Source organism: Poromitra crassiceps (genome assembly GCF_964638095.1).
Source record: "Poromitra crassiceps genome assembly, chromosome: 29".
NCBI lineage: Eukaryota > Metazoa > Chordata > Actinopteri > Beryciformes > Melamphaidae > Poromitra > Poromitra crassiceps.
The window spans coordinates 13880342-13899419 of record NC_139641.1 but is presented as its reverse complement, the minus strand read 5'-3'; the positions used below and the strand labels follow the sequence as shown (position 1 = coordinate 13899419).

At 43.6% G+C, this 19078-nt stretch overlaps 1 protein-coding gene across 2 annotated transcripts in view; it reads left to right on the top strand.

Annotated features, from left to right (window-relative positions):
- The first annotated feature begins 2484 nt into the window (after positions 1-2484).
- wdtc1 (WD and tetratricopeptide repeats 1) overlaps positions 2485-19078 on the top strand; it is a 30107-nt gene continuing 13513 nt past the window's right edge. For both annotated transcript variants that reach the window (XM_083662584.1, XM_083662583.1), the window contains exons 1-13: positions 2485-2614; positions 3162-3305; positions 5719-5802; positions 6331-6377; positions 7241-7352; positions 7467-7654; positions 9572-9754; positions 12218-12312; positions 13680-13795; positions 14531-14606; positions 15952-16045; positions 16164-16337; positions 17221-17456. In XM_083662584.1, the coding sequence (XP_083518710.1) occupies positions 3240-3305; positions 5719-5802; positions 6331-6377; positions 7241-7352; positions 7467-7654; positions 9572-9754; positions 12218-12312; positions 13680-13795; positions 14531-14606; positions 15952-16045; positions 16164-16337; positions 17221-17456 (1471 nt within the window). In that variant the 5' untranslated portion in view covers positions 2485-2614; positions 3162-3239. The remainder of the gene's footprint in view (positions 2615-3161; positions 3306-5718; positions 5803-6330; positions 6378-7240; positions 7353-7466; positions 7655-9571; positions 9755-12217; positions 12313-13679; positions 13796-14530; positions 14607-15951; positions 16046-16163; positions 16338-17220; positions 17457-19078) is intronic.

The following is a 19078-nucleotide window of genomic DNA, read 5'->3' as shown; positions in this document are numbered from 1 at the left end:
TTTTTTGTAAAGCAAATTATTCCCATGAAGTAGCCTAATTAGGGGCCCTTTACACGAGGACAGTCTCTGGAAGAAAACGACACAATAGCGTTTCCTTCACACCTTTTCCTTCACACCTTCTCCCCGTTTACATGAGCCCTGTTGAATTTTTAAAACGCCGTAATGTACATGCCAGGTCGCTAGATGGCATTGTGATGGTCAACGGGGCGTTGCTCGTCACTCCACGGACGCTTCTACATGACGTCATTTCGTAATCGTCTTTCTGGGTTTTAGACACGGAAGTAGATTACGGCTACCGTAGTAATTTTTAGACTTGCCAAAAAGCTGTTTTCAAGCTAAAAAAAACAAACTGTTTTAAAGTTGTAATATTCTTCGGGTGAGAACGTTACATAGATGTTACCAGTTTATCAGAATAAGCCTATTTGGAAATCTTTAACGAGCAGCGAGGATCGGGAGCGCTGGCTGTGCTGACACTGTCTACTGTGTAGGCTGCAGTGAGAAAACACTGTCGATGTGCTTGCCTAACGTTAAATGCCGACCGACCGGGTACAGCCATCGGCTCCTCGCAGCAGCAGTAACGCTCGTTATGAACATGTAACTGAAGTCGGCCGCAGTGTAGCTTCTGAATGTTGCCAAGCGTGTGTCGCGTGTGCAGGCACGTCAGAGTTTCTGGGAAGACTATCGTTTCTAACCGATTACATGGAGCGCTCAGCGGGAAGCGTCACCAACAATTCCACCCTAGAGGGTGGTTTCAAAATGTGTAGTTTCCTAAGCGCGAATTCGCCGTCGCCGTCTTAACGGGAGGCACTAACGATAAAATAATTCCCCGTTTCCATAGGAAACCGTCCTCGTGTAAAGTGCCCCTTAGTGTCCGTTCTGAAAGACGACGCCCGCATGTTAAACAGTTGCAGTCTGCATAACGTTCGCCGGGGGAATAGTATAGGCTATAAATGCACATGACTACGTTAGTTTTTGTAAGGGAACGCTAGCTAGACAGATTGCAGTTCTGGACCCGGTTTCCAGAGGGAATATCCTCAGACCAACTCGCCACAGACAGCTATACGTCCTCTGAAGCTTATTATTATATCCGTTAATTTTACCTACTATGTCAACATTGTTTGAGCATAAGCCTACTTCTTTTTTCCTTGTAAATATAATGTATATGCATTTACTAAATACCTTTTTATAATAAAATGCTGACTAGGTCATGACTACATTGTGCACTTTTTGTTACAACATTCAACTTTATAACTTACAAACTATTGGTTTTCATTATTATGCTATATTTCTTTTTCATGTCATTTTACTACTGTATATTTACTAACATTTACTTTCAACAAGATGTGTTGAAATGTGTTGCATATATATATTTTTATCAATAATTTTCCCATAAGGGAATTGCAAGAATACATTAATAACATTTACAATATCAATTCGGTTCAACAGTGTACATCTTTCTTCCCCCCCATTTATTCTTAATACCCTCCTCCCTAAGTGGGAAATGTGTTGCATCTTGTGTTGAAAAGTACTTTACATCTGTGTGTCTTTCCAACAGTGTCTGTTGGAAGAGATAATGTTGGAAGATGTCTTGAGATCACATTGTTTTGTTTTTCATTTTTGTATCCTTCTTCATCCCATATATTACTAATGTGCTAAATAAAGCACATTAGTAAATATATGGCATCAAAACTAAGGGATTAAAAAGGGAAAAACAAGACATCTTGGGACGTTGATATTTCCAAGACATCTTAAGACATCTCGAGACATCTTAAGACGCATGTCTATAGACACGTCTTATAGACATGTCTTCAATTTTCAAGATGTCTTAAGATGTCTTGAAAAATGTGTCTCAAGACATCTAGGGACGTTGATATTTCCAAGACATCTTAAGACATCTCGAGACATCTTAAGACATCTCGAGACATCTTAAGACATCTCGAGACATCTTAAGACGCATGTCTATAGACACGTCTTATAGACATGTCTTCAATTTTCAAGACGTCTTAAGATGTCTTGAAAAATGTGTCTTAAGACACGTCTTAAGACATCTCAAGACATGGTGATGACTGGGTATGTAGGCCTACATACATACATACATACATACATACATACATACATACATACTGTACATACATAACATACTTGTCTGTTTCAATCTTTGTCCCACTGATGTCACAATGCCCATGCATCATCAGTGCCTATGTCATAAGAGGATTCTGGTCAATAATGATGTCACTGATGACATCACTGATGGTCTCATGTCATCATGATGTCATCAGTACATACATACATACATAACGCTACATACATAGGCCTACATGTATTTTGCAATGCTATCTTCATCATCATAAAAACCCGCAGGTTACGACCACTGTTACGACTAAACGAACGCAGGGTTGACATTCACAGAGAGCTGTACGCTCGTTTCCTACGTAAGTGATTCTCCAAACCCATTGCGTGACACTTTTCACGCAAACTCTGTGGGAGGGTTCAACTCAACAGATAAGGTATTAACCGAGAATCAGATGTCAACAAACTCACATTAGTGTGTGATTATATCACGTTCATTCAATGGGCTTTTCTTGACAGAAGCCTTTCGAACTCAAGGACAGTGGTGAGTAGTCGCACGCATTCCTAAATCATAATTACGCGAGTCTACCTGAAGCTGGCTGTTTTGTTTAGCTAGCAAGCTAACGCTAATGCGCTACCGCCAGCAGCTACTTGACAAACGACATCGTACTAAAAGGCCCGATTACATAGGTGGCGAAGGGTTTCTAACATAGCATCCATAGCGTTGTGAATGTTTAAATGTAGGTTGTCTTTTGGATCAGTTACTAGTTGCGGGTGACACTGACAGAGCTGCCCATATCAGCAAGATACAAAAAAAAGAAATGCTTGTTTTTAGCTAACGTGAGCTAGCTAGTCATTTCAGTCGTTTGGCGAGTAAAGTCAGTGGTCCAGCTAGGTTAGTTAACGCTATAGTAGCAGGCTTCTAGTATCAAAACAGCTGGTTTCTTTCAACAACATCTCGTGAATCACGTAACGATGCGTTAATCGTTACTGCCGTTGTCATAGAGAGAGAGAAATGTCAGCGTCCACCGTGTTTTGTACACGGTGCCTCTTTACTCTGCTTTTCATGTTTTCAACTGTGTTCATTGCAGCCTAGATCCTCCGAGAAGAGTCTAAATGTCATCTGAGCTCTGACCCCTGGACCCCTCCACCCTAGACTACTATACTGTATGATTTGTGGTGAGGCCATGTCTGCTGTCAATATCACCAGAGATATCCTGCACCGACAGATCAGGGTGAGTAAACATGTCTGCTGTCATTAAGGCCATTTACACCTGGCGTTAACATGCGTTTTCTGCCATCAGATCGTATTTTATCACTTCAGCCTGATTCCATTTACACCTGGCGTTAACATGTATTTTCTGCAATCTGATTGCAATCAGATGGCAGAAATGGTTGTCCTCTCAATCCGCATAAAGTTGCTGTATCCAGATTGAGAGGACACATTGCATTTACACTTGTGTTCAATGTGTACACAATGCATCCCTGACCACCTCCGGAGGGGGTTTGGCCGATCAGATTACAATCCTTCTTCAATGCGTTTTGGGGGTGTTTACACCTGGCATTTCAAGTGATAAAACACAATCTGATTGCAATCTGATCACAGAAAACGCATGTTAGCGGAAGGTGTAAATGGCCTCACAATCACCAGAGACATCCTGCACAGACAGATCAGGGTAGCTGGATCTGCCAGTGCAGTGAAAGTGACAGACTCATGCTACAGGGTCACACCTAGAGATGTAACGGTATGAACATTTCACATCACGATTATCGTGACCAAAATGATCACGGTTATCGTATTATCACGGTATTCGTAAAGAATTGCTGAAAATGTTCGAAAAAGTACTGAGAGACTCGCTGAAATCATTTTACAACGTTTTATATTGAAAACTCAGACCCAAAAAGGATTGATACACTCAGTGAAATAATTCCTCCAAGGCTGCACACGTTTGCATCTGGGAGACTGTTGCTAACTTTGGTTGATGATGGACAGTCTTTACCATGTTTTTTTCCAAAGCACTGTAATCACGGTACCACAGTTTTAATGATAATGAAAAATTAAAACGGTACGGTTATCGTAAGGGATTTGATCACGGTTATCATTAAAACCGGTTATCATAACATCCCTTGTTACACCTCTCCTCCTATCTCTCTATACAATGCATTTATTTAAGAACAAATGTAGTAAATACTGAATAAGGGCCTGTGTCCACCTAGCGTCTTTTTCCGACTGTTAACCGCTGGGAGTGCGCTGGGGAGCGCTGATCTCAGCGCGCAATATACAAGGAAGCAGTGTGAAACTAACATTAGTTCAGTGCGGTAGTAGCTTGATAGCTGACAGCTAACATTAGCAAACAACACACATACAGTGATTTAGCTCAACACCCACCAGAAATATTAAGTGTCTAGCCAATCTGCTCCCACAATTGAGCCTTTCTGTCTCTGTTGCGATAGTTTCTCCATGATTAAAGTTGCCAGAAAAGGAGCACCCGACACCAGCGTCTTTCTGAAAAGTTAAAATATTTTCAGCTGGAAGCGCTGGGAGTCGGGCGCACAAAAACGCCGGAGCGCTGTGAAAATAGACGCTGGGCGCAGCGCACTTTCTCTAGACGTCCGTGTGCGACTGTGCGCCCGCATACGCTCTCCCCCCATTGGAAACAACTGAAAAAAGACGCTAGGTGGACACCGGCCCTAAGAGGGGACTGTTGCCTTTGCACAGAAAATAAATCTAAATCTTTTTACTTCCATCCAAAACTCCAATACCCTGTCATTCCAATTTGGACAAGTCAAATAAGTATGATGGAAATTAATTCAAGCAAGACTGCCAACACTTCTGTATTCTGTATTATTCTGATATGTGTTCAGAAAGACATTTTTACATTTTACACGTCATTTTACAGACACATTAGTAAGGATACAGATTAGGGGTGGGACAAAATATCGATACTCACGGTATCGCGGTATTTCGACTTGCGATACGTTATCGATACACTGGCACCAAGTATCGATATGTTTTTTCTTTTTCTTTTTTCTTTTTTTAATAAACAGGCTAAAATATTATGCTGTGTGTGGTAGTTGAAACATAGTTTCAAGTTGACGTTTATTTATGTTTGTAGTTGAAACAAAAACATAAATACTGTAGGCTACATGAATGGAAATGTTTGATCATTAATATCTACTTTTAGAAATTATATAGGTAGGTAGGTTATATAGGTTTTCTTGTTTTAATAATAATAATAAAAAAAGACTTAATGTGTAACTTTTCCTCCGTGGTATCGAAAATGGTATGAGTGAGTGAGTGAACTCTGAGAGAGTTCATGTCATTTCTGCTAATAAATACATAATACCTGCTTCTTGCCTTTTAGAGGTATTTTTTTCTCTTCAGTTACACAGATATCGTGATGTATCGTAGGTTAAATTTCTTCCAATATATCGATTATCGCAGAATCGCTGTATCGTGATAATATCGTTATCGAGGGCCAAGTATCGTGACCATATCGTATCGTGAGTTACTCCACGATTCCCACCCCTAATACAGATATTAACTAGCTAAAGAAACAGGCAAACATAATCAATCTCAGTGATGCCATGTGAGTGAGGTGTTTTGGTGCAGAGTTGATAAGAGGTTTTGATTCATGTCATCATCAGGACAAGAGAGCGTTGAGCTTCCAAAGGTTCCATCATGTGACCGATCCCTTCATCAAGAGACTTGGACTGGAGGCTGAGCTTCAGGTGATCATCGACAACTTAAAGGGACACTCCGCCGATTTTCAACCAGCTTTGTATCATTACAAAATCACTAGTATATCAGAAAACTGTCAACAGTTTGGCAGGTATTTGTTTAGTTTGACAGTTATTGACAGTTGATTTTATTTTAATAAATTATATATATATATATATATATATATATATATATATATATATATATATATATATATATATATATATATATATATATATATAATATATTTGATTATTAAAGATGTGGACCAGTGATTTCATTTGTGCATGAATGACATCACTGGTCCACAACTTCACTCAAATCAACTCTCAATAACTGTTAAACTAAATGAATGTCTGCAAAACTGTTTACCGTTTTCTGATGTACTACTTATTTTGTAATGATATAAAGCTGGTTGAAAATTGTGTTCCTTTAATGTGTGTATGAATGTGGAGAGAGAGAATGAATGAGAGGATACTTCCCTCTGTGTATTATCTCAACATATGTTTTCTGACAATTTCTATTGCTTGTGTTAACAGGGCCATACTGGCTGTGTGAATTGCCTGGAATGGAATGAACGAGGAGAGTAAGTCTCATTCTTTATTGAACGTCTTGGTGGTTATGGTTATTCATATGGATAAACCTTATATAAAAATTGCATTTCTGATCTGATATCACTAGTTGGGTTATATCTGACCAGATAACATTAATGGGAAAAGAAGAAGAAAAAATGCTCTTGGATAAGAAATCCTATTCGAGGTCCATAGGTTATTACTGCAATTTATAAAATAAAATGATGAAGCAAGTGCATTCAATGAGTTGACTATTGCACATCTTTACATAATGTTACACTATTAAACATTAAAGCAGCTACGAGCAAGATTTTCGATTGTTATTAAACAGTCTAAATTTAATATCGATGCATCACATCTTACCTCTAATAGTAGACGAGACCAACGCCGAGTAGTCTCGCTTGAACCCCGAGTGAATCGGCCAGTGTTAGTCTGTCTGCGGCCGGGGCAGATCAGGAAGTGAAATGAAACGGTTTGCGGCAGCCACTTCGGCCATAACCACAAAATAGCAAAATGACTTCCAAACAAACTGTTAGAATATAACGAGAGATGTTCGCGAGAGTAGCAAGCCCCTGCATGGCGTTCTCCGTGTTTATGGTCTGTTGCTAGGCAGAGCGAAACGGTTGAAGGCAGGCAGCTGCCGTAAACCGTTTTGTTTCACTTCCTGGTCTATCCGGCCCGCCGGTAGACGGACACAGACTCTATAATCATCAAGAGAGCAATCTCCGATTCACACGGCTTTGGTCTCAGCTACGATTATAGGTAAGATGTGATGCATCAATATTATAATTATACTGTTTAATAACAATCGAAAACCTTGCTCGTCGCTGCTTTAAAGAGCCTCTTTACTGATCCTGGTCATTGTATTTATATTCAGCCTACTGGCCTCGGGCTCTGATGATCAACACGCCATCATCTGGGATCCATTCAAACACAAGAAGCTTACCACTATGCACACGGGGCATGCAGCGAACATCTTCTCTGTGAAGGTAAGACGCCGGCTGAGTGGTCGGCAGCAAAGCCCTCTGGAATCTTCTCAAATAGAAAATAAGTGCACTTTCTACTCGTCCCTTTATCCTCGTGCATGTGTCTGATCCATACAGTTCCTCCCGCACTCCGGCGACAGAATTCTGGTGACGGGCGCGGCGGACACAAAGGTCCACGTGCACGACCTGACGGTCAAGGAAACCATCCACATGTTCTCCGATCACACCAACAGAGTCAAACGCATCGCGACGGCGCCCATGTGGCCCAACACCTTCTGGAGCGCTGCGGAGGATGGCATCATCAGGTCCGAACTCGGGCGGGGGGATCAAAAATGGCGTTACCTTGTTTTGTATCGCTTAGAACAGAGGTTCTCAAATGTTTTTCAGCCAAGGACCCCTTACAAGATAGAAAATATATCCCGGGACCCCCCTCATTCTGATTTGTGATTTTGGGCTAAGCTTAATTGTTTCCACGGTAACGTGCTTGACTTTTAATTTGATAGGTTTGTTATTGGAATGTAATCCATGAACCATTTTAGATTGAAAGCATAAACTATTTTCGTTGAACTATGAAGATTTTGCAAAAAATATATATATCTTTTTTTATTACATTACATTTACATTACGTCATTTAGCAGACGCTTTTGTTTTGTCCAAAGCGACTTACAATATCACAATTTGTCAACAGTACAGAAAACCACTATGCAACACAATCAATGACAGCCAAGATATTTTGATAGACTAGCACCATGTAGGAAGTAGTTTGAGAAGGAATAAGTAACATGTAGCATTTTATTTTTTAATAAATTAATTATTATTATTATTTTTTTACCTGAAAACTTTTCGCGGACCCCCTGGCAAAGTGCCACGGACCCCCATTTGAGAACCACTGGCTTAGAAGCCCGAAACATGTCATGCGTCTGTGTGGTAGTAGTCCACTCTTAACGCTTGGTTCACACAGGGCACCTACGCCACGCCTTAACCCACACCTACGCCTAAAGACCTTGAGCTGGGCGTGAACCTATCACACGCTTTTGCGATCACACTGCTGGACGCCTATTCCACGCTGAACCTGAGCCGAGTCACAAGCGCCTCTCCTCTCCCGAGTGTTTTTTTTTGTCACGTGTGGTCCCGAATTATCATGGGTAGGTCAAATAAATCTGATATATTTAATGTGCTATTGATGCTGGATATGTATAACCAGGTCTCCTTCTTGGGTCACTGTTGTCATAGAGAACTGGATGCTGTTGTACTAACGCTAAGTGGATTAACTTTTCATTGTCCATCTTGCTTCTTCGGTCGCTATTCTCTCTCCTGAATATTTGTTTACCGACGGGGAGAAAGCCCCACGTGATAGCCACCCGTCAATCACTCTCTCTCTCTCTCTCTGCTCAACACTGTTGTAGTAACACCATTTTATTTTGAAATTCAGTTGACTTCGCCATTTCCCACCTTAGGCTTCGTTCACACACGGCACCCAAGCCTTGCCTACGCCTTGCCTTTACCCACGCTTTTAAATAGGCGTCCGTTTTAGTCAACGAGGCTGTGTACACCGGGCGCCTGAGCGTGAACCCTGCGTGTACCCACGCCTTGCCTGTGCCTTGCCGATTTTATCGTTTAGGCGTGAGTTCTATTTTCAAGCCGACTAGGCGTGCAGGCAGGCTTCTTCTGTCGAGCCATGAAAGAAAAACGCGACAATATCCGTGGGAAATGGCAAAGTCAACTGAATTTCAAAATAAAATGGAGTTACTACAACAGTGTTGAGCAGAGAGAGAGAGAGAGAGATTGACGGGTGGCTATCACGTGGGGCTTTCTCCATGTCTGCAAACAAATCTTCCGGAGGGAGAATAGCGACCGAAGAAGCAAGATGGACAATGTTGTTGTGCCAGCACATATTCTTGCAAGATTACCTCTCTAAAAAGTCTGACTATAGTCAGACCTGGTTATACATATCCAGCATCAATAGAACATTAAATATATCCGATTTATTTTACCTACACATGATAATTCGGGACCACAGGTGAAAAAATACAGCCGGGAGAGAGGAGAGGCGCTTGTGACTCGGCTCCAGGTTCAGCGTGCAAAGGCGTGCGGTGTGATCGGTTCACGCCCAGCTCAAGGTCTGCAGGCGTAGGCGTGGGTTGAGGCAAGGCGAGGCGTAGGTTCCCTGTGTCTGTGTGAACGTAGCGTAATACCTTCACCTCCGTCTTGGTCCCCTACAGGCAGTATGACTTGAGGGAGAGCAGCAAACGCTCTGAGGTGCTGATCGACCTGACTGAGTTCTGCGGTCAGCTGGTCGAGGCCAAGTGTCTCGCCGTCAACCCACGAGACAACAACTACCTGGCAGTTGGGGCCAACGGGCCCTTTGTGCGCCTCTACGACATCCGGATGATCCACAACTACAGGTCGGTCCTTGCTGCTTATTTTAATATGAGAACATTGAAGTGCTTGACCAAAAGTCATGTCTAATTTTCGTCTAGCAGCTTATGGGGGTTCACTTGAATATTCTGCATCCTCCTATCCAGGTTTTGCCATACACGTAGCTGAGTTTAAAGTCGAAGTGAACCGGAGACGAATGCACCAGCGCGAGCGTCGGAGACTGAAAACAAATTGAGAGGCGGCGGACCATATACGGTGTCGATGATTTGATTTGACAATTCTGTCGACTGGCTTTGGCATTGGTCAATCATGGCGTGTTCCACCACCCCCAAATCCAGTGGGATTCAGCGTGTTGTCGTGCTACGCGAGTGGGATCCGCGGAGTGCCAGGCAGCCACCTTGCTTCGTGCGGAGCGAGCGGACAATCCGATGCATGGGTGCTGCCCGCCCTCGCCTGAAATCTCCGACGGGCGACCCCTGACTACCACGCACACTCAAGCGCGCGCCATTTAACGCTATTTCTGTAAATACGATATTCCTGGAAGGCGCGTTTTAACGAGCCAGTTACATTTCTTTGCATTCTTAGAGATTATAGTTTTTGGTTTTTGTTCATGTTTCTAACAATTGGCCAAGTTAGTACCGTAAATTCCGGACTATAAGCCGCGGCTTTTTTCCCGTTTTTTGGCCCCTGCGGCTTATATAACGGTGCGTCTTATCTATGGATTTTTTCAGAAAAAAAAAAAAAAAAAAAAAAAAATCTCTCTTTTTTAGCACTCTTTCTAACTATAAATCCACTTCTGTTTTAATTTCCTCTCTTGCCCTCTTTTCACCACACCGCGGACACTGTGTGCACTGTAAAAATAAACAACGGTGGTGTTGTGTTATGTTGTTTTGTTGAAATGTTGTAATACGGTAAATGGGAGCTTCCTCAAACAGCCATCTCTTCCCGACAATCCCCTCTGTGCGTGACCACTTACATATGGTAATTACGGTAAGCAAACGGCCACTCGGGCAACAACTCCCTCCCCCGACTACCAGGAGAAAATCACAAACTTCGGCGAATTCACACAAAGGAAGATCAAGGAATATTCACAACAAGACGAGCAGTAGAAGCAACACTCTCACTTACCATGGGGAAGGTACGCAGAAATTCACACGAGGCAGCTTTCAAGTTGAAAGCAGTCAATCTCGCATTAAAAGAGAGCAGCCGCCGATCAAACAGAGCAGCCGCGCGTAACCTGGGCAAAAGGGACTGTCCGTCCGGGGGAGAACTACTGAACAACTCCCTCCCGACTATCAGGAGAAAATCACAAACTTCGGCGAATTCACACAAAGGAAGATCACGGAATATTATAGGAGTGTGAAAACATCCACAATTACCAACGGGTTCCAAAACGCTGGACTGCTGCGGGATGAAGAGGATGACGCCACGGGGACTGCCCCCTAGTCCGATACCTCACGAGTCCGATACCTCACGAGTCCGACACCTCATGGTTTTGGGTTAGGGTCTGGGGGAGGTTAGGTTTAGGCGTGGGGGTGGGAGAGGTTAGGTTTTGGGTTAGGGTCTGGGGGATGTTAGGTTTAGGCGTGGGGGTGGGAGAGGTTAGGTTTTGGGTTAGGGTCTGGGGGAAGTTAGCCTCTTTTTTCGGACTCGTGAGGTGTCGGACTCGTGAGGTATCGGACTCGTGCCATGGCACCTGAAGGAGAGAGGAGAGTGGTTGACGAAGCCACCCTGAACCTGTTCGTTTCCGACACTGAAGATGAGGACTTTGGTGGTTTCAGTACGCAGGAAGAAGAGGAAGACGAGGATTAGTGACTTGACTTCTCTGGTTACAGGTTTGCTGCACATATACGGTAGCCTATTGTTGTGTGATTTTGTCTGGGGATTAGTGACCTGACTTTTGTTTTGTTTTGTTGAAATGTTAATAAATGGGAGCTTCCCCAAACAGCGATCTCTTTCCCGACATTCCTCTCTGTGCACGAACCCTTTCATATGGTAATTAAACATCAAAACACCCGCGGCTTATAGTCCGGTGCGGCTTATAGAAGAAAAAAATAGTCAATTTTGGTCCCGCGGCTTATACACCGGTGCGTCTTATAGTCCGGAATTTACGGTAGTTAGTTTATGGGATAGGAATTCTGCCAGATGACAGGCACTAGGCGCCATTTTTTCTACTTCATTTGGAAGAGAAAAATATCCTGAAATGAAGATTTGATTGACAGCTGCCATGTCGTGATATGATTGGTTGAAATGGGGTAGAAATCTGATAGCACCAGGTGCCGTCAGCAAACCGTAGATTACCGTTATCAATGAAATCTTGAAAAATGAACTTTTGATGTGAAAAAGTGTGAAAAACGAAAGAAATTATATTTTTGTGATTTTTGTGACTGCATACCCAGGTATTTGAACTAAAAGGAAAGAAAAAGTCATTTTTGGGTTCAGCTGGACTTTAATGATGGTACATGTTTTCCTCCTTACACCTCATGCAGGAAGTCTCTGAGTCAGAGCACGTCTGCAGCGGTGCACACCTTCTGTGACCGGCAGAAGCCCATCCCAGATGGAGCTGGGCAGTATTATGTTGCAGGTACATATATGTGGCTGTATTGTCTGAAATGTACTCCATCTAACTGTATAGACCTTATTTGATTGACGTCACTCACGTGCGGGCACGCCCACCGCCGCCATGTTGTTGACATTCCGCAGCGCGCTGTTTAAAAGTGACTTAGGACGCTAGCTAACGTTACTTACTAGCCTATTTAATGCCGTTTTTACTGCGTCAGGAGCTATTTCACAACAGCGATAGTGTGCTGTGTAATAATACACGGCTGTAGTAACAGCAGCAATAAAAGCCCGGGTGTTAGCTACTGTCCACAAACGTGAAGGGAAAGAGACTAGAGGCTAACGTTAGTAGCAAACACTGGGCTCCTGCAAGCAAGCGTCACATCAAACAAACATTTAACGTTACGGTTATTTACCTTTGCTGTCACGACAATGTTTGATGATGATGATGTCGTTGGTGGCACAAAAGTAAAAATGTCAGACCAATTGCCACAGATGAAATAGTTATAACGGTAGGTCTCAAGGGATTTGAAAGCCTTCAGCTCCTGAGACGTGTAGCCTAGCTATGCCAATACTGTATTCACAATGTCCAGTACGTTATACCTGGCAATATAATGAGTTATATTTACTCTATAAGGGCCTGTGTCCACCTAGCGTCTTTTTCCGACGTTAAACGCTGGGAGTGCGCTGGGGAACGCTGATCCCAGCGCACAATATACAAGGAAGCAGTCTGCAAGTAACATTAGTTCAGCTTGATAGCTGACAGCTAGCAAGCTAATAACACAGGTAGGCTACGCAATTAAAAGCAGTAAGCACAACACTCACCAGAAATATTAAGTGTCTAGCCGATCTGCTCCCACAATTGAGCCGTTCTGTCTCTGTTGCGATAGTTTTTCCATATGATTAGTTACCAGAAAAGGAGCAGCCGACACCAGCGTCTTTCTGAAAAGTTAAAATATTTTCAGCTTGAAGCGCTGGGAGCGCTGGGAGTCGGGCACACAAAAACGCCGAAAATAGACGCTGGGCGCTGCGCACTTTCTCTACACGTCCGTGTGCGCTCGCATACGCTCTCCCCCCATTGGAAACAACTGAAAAAAGACGCTGGACCTGAGGAAAAGACGCTAGGTGGACACTTAAGTCAGTTTTTTATAGGGGTCCGCACCTCCGACCAAACTTATTTTTTCACCACTTCGCATTGACGAAGCCATAACTGTTGCTGTATACGCTCGGCCAGACTACGTTACGGCTGCGGTTTGTCAACAATATGCCGCCGTCCGGGGTCATCGAATAAGGTCTATTGTACGCAGCATCGTGAAATGTACCGTTTTCAGGAAAGTGACTCGTGGATTTGGTTGGAATATCACCCTTTTGTTTGGTCCCCTCTACTTTCAGGGCATCTGCCAGTGAAACTCCCAGACTACAATAACCGCCTGAGGGTCCTGGTGGCCACCTACGTCACCTTCAGCCCTGACGGCACCGAGCTGCTCGTCAACATGGGTGGAGAACAGGTAATAATTAGAGCTGGGTATTGGTTTAAATTTCAAGAATCGATTCGATTCCGATTCACAAGGTTGCGAATCAATTAATTTCGATTCGATTCGATTCGATTCGATCAATTTCAATATTGGTTTGGTTAGTGATACCAAAATGTGTTTTTTGAGCTGTACCCTGAATTACATGACTGTCCAGTTATGTAACACAGGGGTTCCCAACCAGCCAAGTAGATACATGGGAAAAAAGTTGCAGGCCTGTTGTTAATTTTAATGGTTTTAGTTACACATATATTTACTCACCAGGTGGTGACAAAAGGTAAATAACAGCCTTTTCATCTGTCAATAAAGACACTTTCACAATTATGCACAGTGATTTGATTTCAGCCTATATAATTTCTAAAAGTAGATATTAATGATCAAACATTTCCATGCATGTGCCTACAGTATTTATGTTTTTGTTTCAACTACAAACATAAATAAACGTCAACTTGAAACTGTTTCAACTACCGCATAATATTTTAGCCTGTTTATTAAAAAAATAAATAATAATAATAATAAAAAAAATCGATCTCTGGACATATGAATCGATAATCGAGGATTAAAATGAAAATCAATTAAAAATCGGAGAATCGATTTTTTGAACCCAGCCCTAGTAATAATGCTTCTTTAAACAATAGGAACACAATGGAATTCTCGCTTAACATCTGGTCCAACGTTGTGCTGGTGTGTTTGCTCATCTCTGTCCTCCAGGTGTATCTATTTGACTTGACTTTCAAACAGAGGCCATATACCTTCTTGCTTCCAAAGAAGTGCCAATCACCAGCAGGTAGGAATGTTCCATCTACATAAACACAGCTTACTTGCATAGAGACACTGCGTAACGCGTCATCATTCAGAAGCCACGCCCAAGACGGGGGGAAAACAGAAACCCCCCCCCCCTCCAATCCTGGCGTTCTCCTATGTCACGTGCATGGTTGCGTGTTGCACAAAAAGATCGTATATACGGAAGATGACTACTCCAACTTACTCCCTTGACAGCTAGATCCACATTTTTCTTCTCGCCAATCCTCAATGGCTTCCTTGTTTTGCTCAGGAGTACAAAAAAACTTTTAACTGGCGATTTTTTTAACATTTCGTCGCTGTCGCGCCAGGACCTCGAATCTCCAAAACAGCAACTTTTCAGGAAGTTAAAAAAAACCTGTTTGCTCTTAAAATACTGAACCAAACGTCGTCAAAGTTGGCACCTGTCAACTGTGTCATAATTATAGTTAGTTTCCCGCTGAATGTGTCATTACTTTATTAATATCTTACCTGGATAAGCTCAAATGATGTTGTTTATATTATCAGTCCGACTTGGAAGCACTCTCTCCCGGCCAGTCAGGCGGGAGAGAGTCGTATGCTCATGCACGAGCCCCCAAGCTCCGGGCCGCGGGGGCGCGCGCAGGAGCAACAGCAGCCCTCCTCGCCTCTCATGGCCGAGGTGGGGGCTTGGGGCTGGGCATTGGGATGAGAACAGTGTGACATAACGTAGCGTTAACGTTACTTTATTCTCTTCAGAAACCACTCCGATTTGCATGTTAAAACAAGTTTGCAGCCTAGGAATAACTGGAAAACATTGTATTGATCTGTTAACGTCAGAGGAAGTCAGGATTACTCAAAACGATAAGAGAAATACACATACACAGCACGTCTGCCGTGTGACTTTTCCGGGTTTACTGTCCTGCGTGGGGGGGGGGGGGGTACAGACGGAGGTAGGGGACAAATTTCGAGGTTTGACTGACAGATTGAGGGCGAATGGCGTTACGAGATTTACTCACAAGCTCGTTTTAATGCTTTTCCATTGGTTGCATTTGGTAAAAAACCACACAGAGACGTGAAGGGTGACCAATGGCACTGATTTATGACAAAAAGTAAAAAAGTGACACTCGAGGTCCTGGCACAACAGCGACGATTTGTTGTCTGCGCAGCCCCACCACACAACAGCTTTTAGCTACGTTTAATTCAAGGAAAATGATGCTGGTGTGGCAACGAACGGAGCTTTTCCCCCATGATGGGCGTGGCCTATTTCATGCAGTGTCTCTATGGCACCCCACTTTGACATACGTACATAGAGGATGAATGATGCATGTGTATATCTCTTGATGGTTTCTGGAACTTTGATGTGCCAAAAGATGTGCAGAATGGAAAGACAACCAACGGAGTATCAAATGGAATCCACCTGCCAGCCAGCCACCTTCGGTTAGCCGAAAGCAAGATCTTCTCTAGGTAATAACTGTCTTTTTTCACCCTGCTTTTACCCACAAACTGACTGTAGCGAGGTTTCCGCTGGCATAGACGGAGTGATCCATCCGTCCGTTCCTCCGCTCTCTTCTCTTTCTTGTAGTTCTGCTGCGGAGCTCCCCCCTCACCTGGAGAGGATCAAGCAGCAGGCTAACGATGCGTTTGCACGCCAGCAGTGGACTCAAGCCATCCAGCTCTATAGTCTCAGCATCCATCAGGCCGGCCGCAACGCCATGCTGTACGGGAACCGGGCCGCGGCCTACATGAAGCGAAAGTGGTAGGCCTCATCTCCACTCCGAACGTTTTGACCACAGCAGAGATTTGCCTGTTTCATAATGCTCTCCAAGGCTATACATCAGACCTGCGGGCCACATGCAACATGCAAGATACCGCTGAATAAGTGTCCAAATGTTCATGCCATTCTGGTCTGTTATAACATTTCAGTCTGGAATATGGAATATCTTTCAATAATCTTCATGACTAAAAGGCTAAAAGTAATCTCATGTGTAAGAAATTACTGTTCTACATTGAAGTAAAAAATAATTAACTTGTTGGTTTTGGATTTTTTTTAGCTTCAAGAGTGCATTTTTGTTCGTGTGACCCTCAACACAGGCTTTGAGAATCCCGGGCCACTTACTGATACTTATGCTTAAATGAACCCACTCATATTCTGGTTTATTTCAAGAAAAACATTTCGGCTTGTGGAAATTCTAATTGGCTGGTAACTTTAAAATCTAGCAGCCATATTGTTGGCAGGTGGTCAAAAAAGTTAATTTCAAGCCCTGCAGGGAGAGCAGGTGGTGACATAGGAGTGAGTGAGAAAAGGATCAAATATTGGTGTTTAAGACTGAATGATGACATCACAACTGTTCATTTAAAATTAGTTATTCCTCTAAACCTGGCTTCAAATGCCCCAAATTCTTCTGCGCCGGCGCTGTTCGGCCCCCAACCCTCAGCAAAATCTGGCCCTCTGGTAGCAAAGACATTTTCTTGTGGTCCTCTCTATCATCAAAGTTCCTGGGTTGCGGCATGACAATATTTGTTCGGCCCCCGACAACAATCTGGGTTTCTCATGTGGCCCCCCCCATGAAAAATAATTGCCCACCCCTGCTACCCGTGGAGCTCTCAAAGTGCTTGTGTTTGTCTGTGATCCCTACTAGGGACGGGGACCATTACGACGCCCTCAGGGACTGCCTGAAGGCGCTGACCCTCAACCCCGCGCATCTGAAGGCGCACTTCCGTCTGGCGCGCTGCTTGTTTGAGCTGAAGTACGTGTCTGAAGCGCTGGAGTGTCTGGACGACTTCAAAGGGAAGTTCCCGGAGCAGGCGCACAGCAGCGCCTGCGACTCCCTGGATAAAGACATCAAGGCGGCTCTCTTCTCCAAGACCGAATCGGGTGGGTGATGGTGAAACAGTGCTTGGTTTGACAGGCAGTGTGGCCCCCTCATTCTGTTCAACACAGGTTGATCTTGACATAAACATGCGCACACACTAGAGCTGTCACTTTTGATTCGAAATTCGAATTTAACTTGTGGCATGTTCGAATGTAATTGACACGTTCGAATTAATAATTATAATATAATATTATTATTTTTTAATTAAAAAACAAAACAACAACATTGTTTTCTAACTAATGCTTCCCACACACTAGAGGATAAAAGGCCCGATGTAATGCCCGATTGGGGGGGGGGGGGGGGGGGGGCGTGGCCCGATTCGAGGCTAGTCTCAACCGATTTCTTGTCAAAATAATTGTCAAGTGTCTGGTGTCAATAAATTATTGATTGAATCGGAGCCGGCCCGATCTCGAATCGGGCATATCAAACATGTTTGATATTTACGATGGCTGTCTCCCGACGGAACCCGCAATAGCCAATGAGAGAGCGAGCAGACGAGAGACGCGTCGACGCGTCATACCCGGATGTTACTGCAGCGCTCACAACAAACGAGCAACAGTAGTGCCATGTAGCTCCTCTCTCCGCAGCATCCTCACAGCTTAAAACAGGGTGGACAGCGGCGGATGGCTCTCCAAACATGTGCCGAGCGGAGCGGTTTGTTTGCTTCAAGGGAGTGGATATGCTGTAATATGAGCTCTCAGACAGGACGTTGTTTTAGCTGATTTTGCGAGCGTGTCCGCCTGCTTGAAGTGGACCCGCCGCTTGGTGCATGTTTCGAGAGCCATCTGCTGTTGTCTGTGGGAAAATATTGCGGTTTTGTGGGATATGAACAACAATCTAGTTGCTGGAATCGCTGTGAGTTGGTACTTCAAACGGCTGGTGTGTGGTCTCGCAGTCTGACCCAATCGTCTAGTGTGTGCGATTTTAATGTTAAAATCTGATGAAATTGTCCTTATGTCTGTGGTCTCTCATGTTTTTAAAATCGGTTAAGATTTGAAAATCCTCTAGTGTGTAGGCAGCATAAGCATCGATGCTAGCGGGACTTACCTAGCTATCATCATTGCCTGCTTAGTGCTGCTTGCTGGTAATGTTAATCCCATGTCAGAAAAAGTCTCCAGATTTGTCGCGTTAGTCTCTTCTGAGAAAGATTGTCTCCAGGAGGGTCTGAAAAGTTGTCTCGAGTTGGATGCAGCCAAGTTTGTGAGGCAGTGTTGTGACTGTGAGCGTCCAAGCTAACACAGCAGCGGAGAGGAGCTGACTGACTGGACCATGAGGACAGCTGAGGATTTTGTTTTTTTATATTCTTTTAATATTTAATATTATATTATATATATTTATACGATGTAACCGGCAGGCGCGGACTGCACAATCGGGCACGTCGGGCCGATGCCCGGTGGCCTGGCCTGTCCTGCAATTATTTATTTTTTTAATTAACCAATGTTCTAATATATTCCAACATTTTGCGGGCAATTAAAGTTTGTTCGAACTTTATTTTGGGAAAAAGTGACAGCTCTAGCACACACCGCAACTGCCACCCTTTGACGGAACTCATTTTGAACTCAAGGCTACTCAAAGTCGGTGTACTTTTCTGTGTGTATGAAATACCCAAACCCGCGATTCCCAA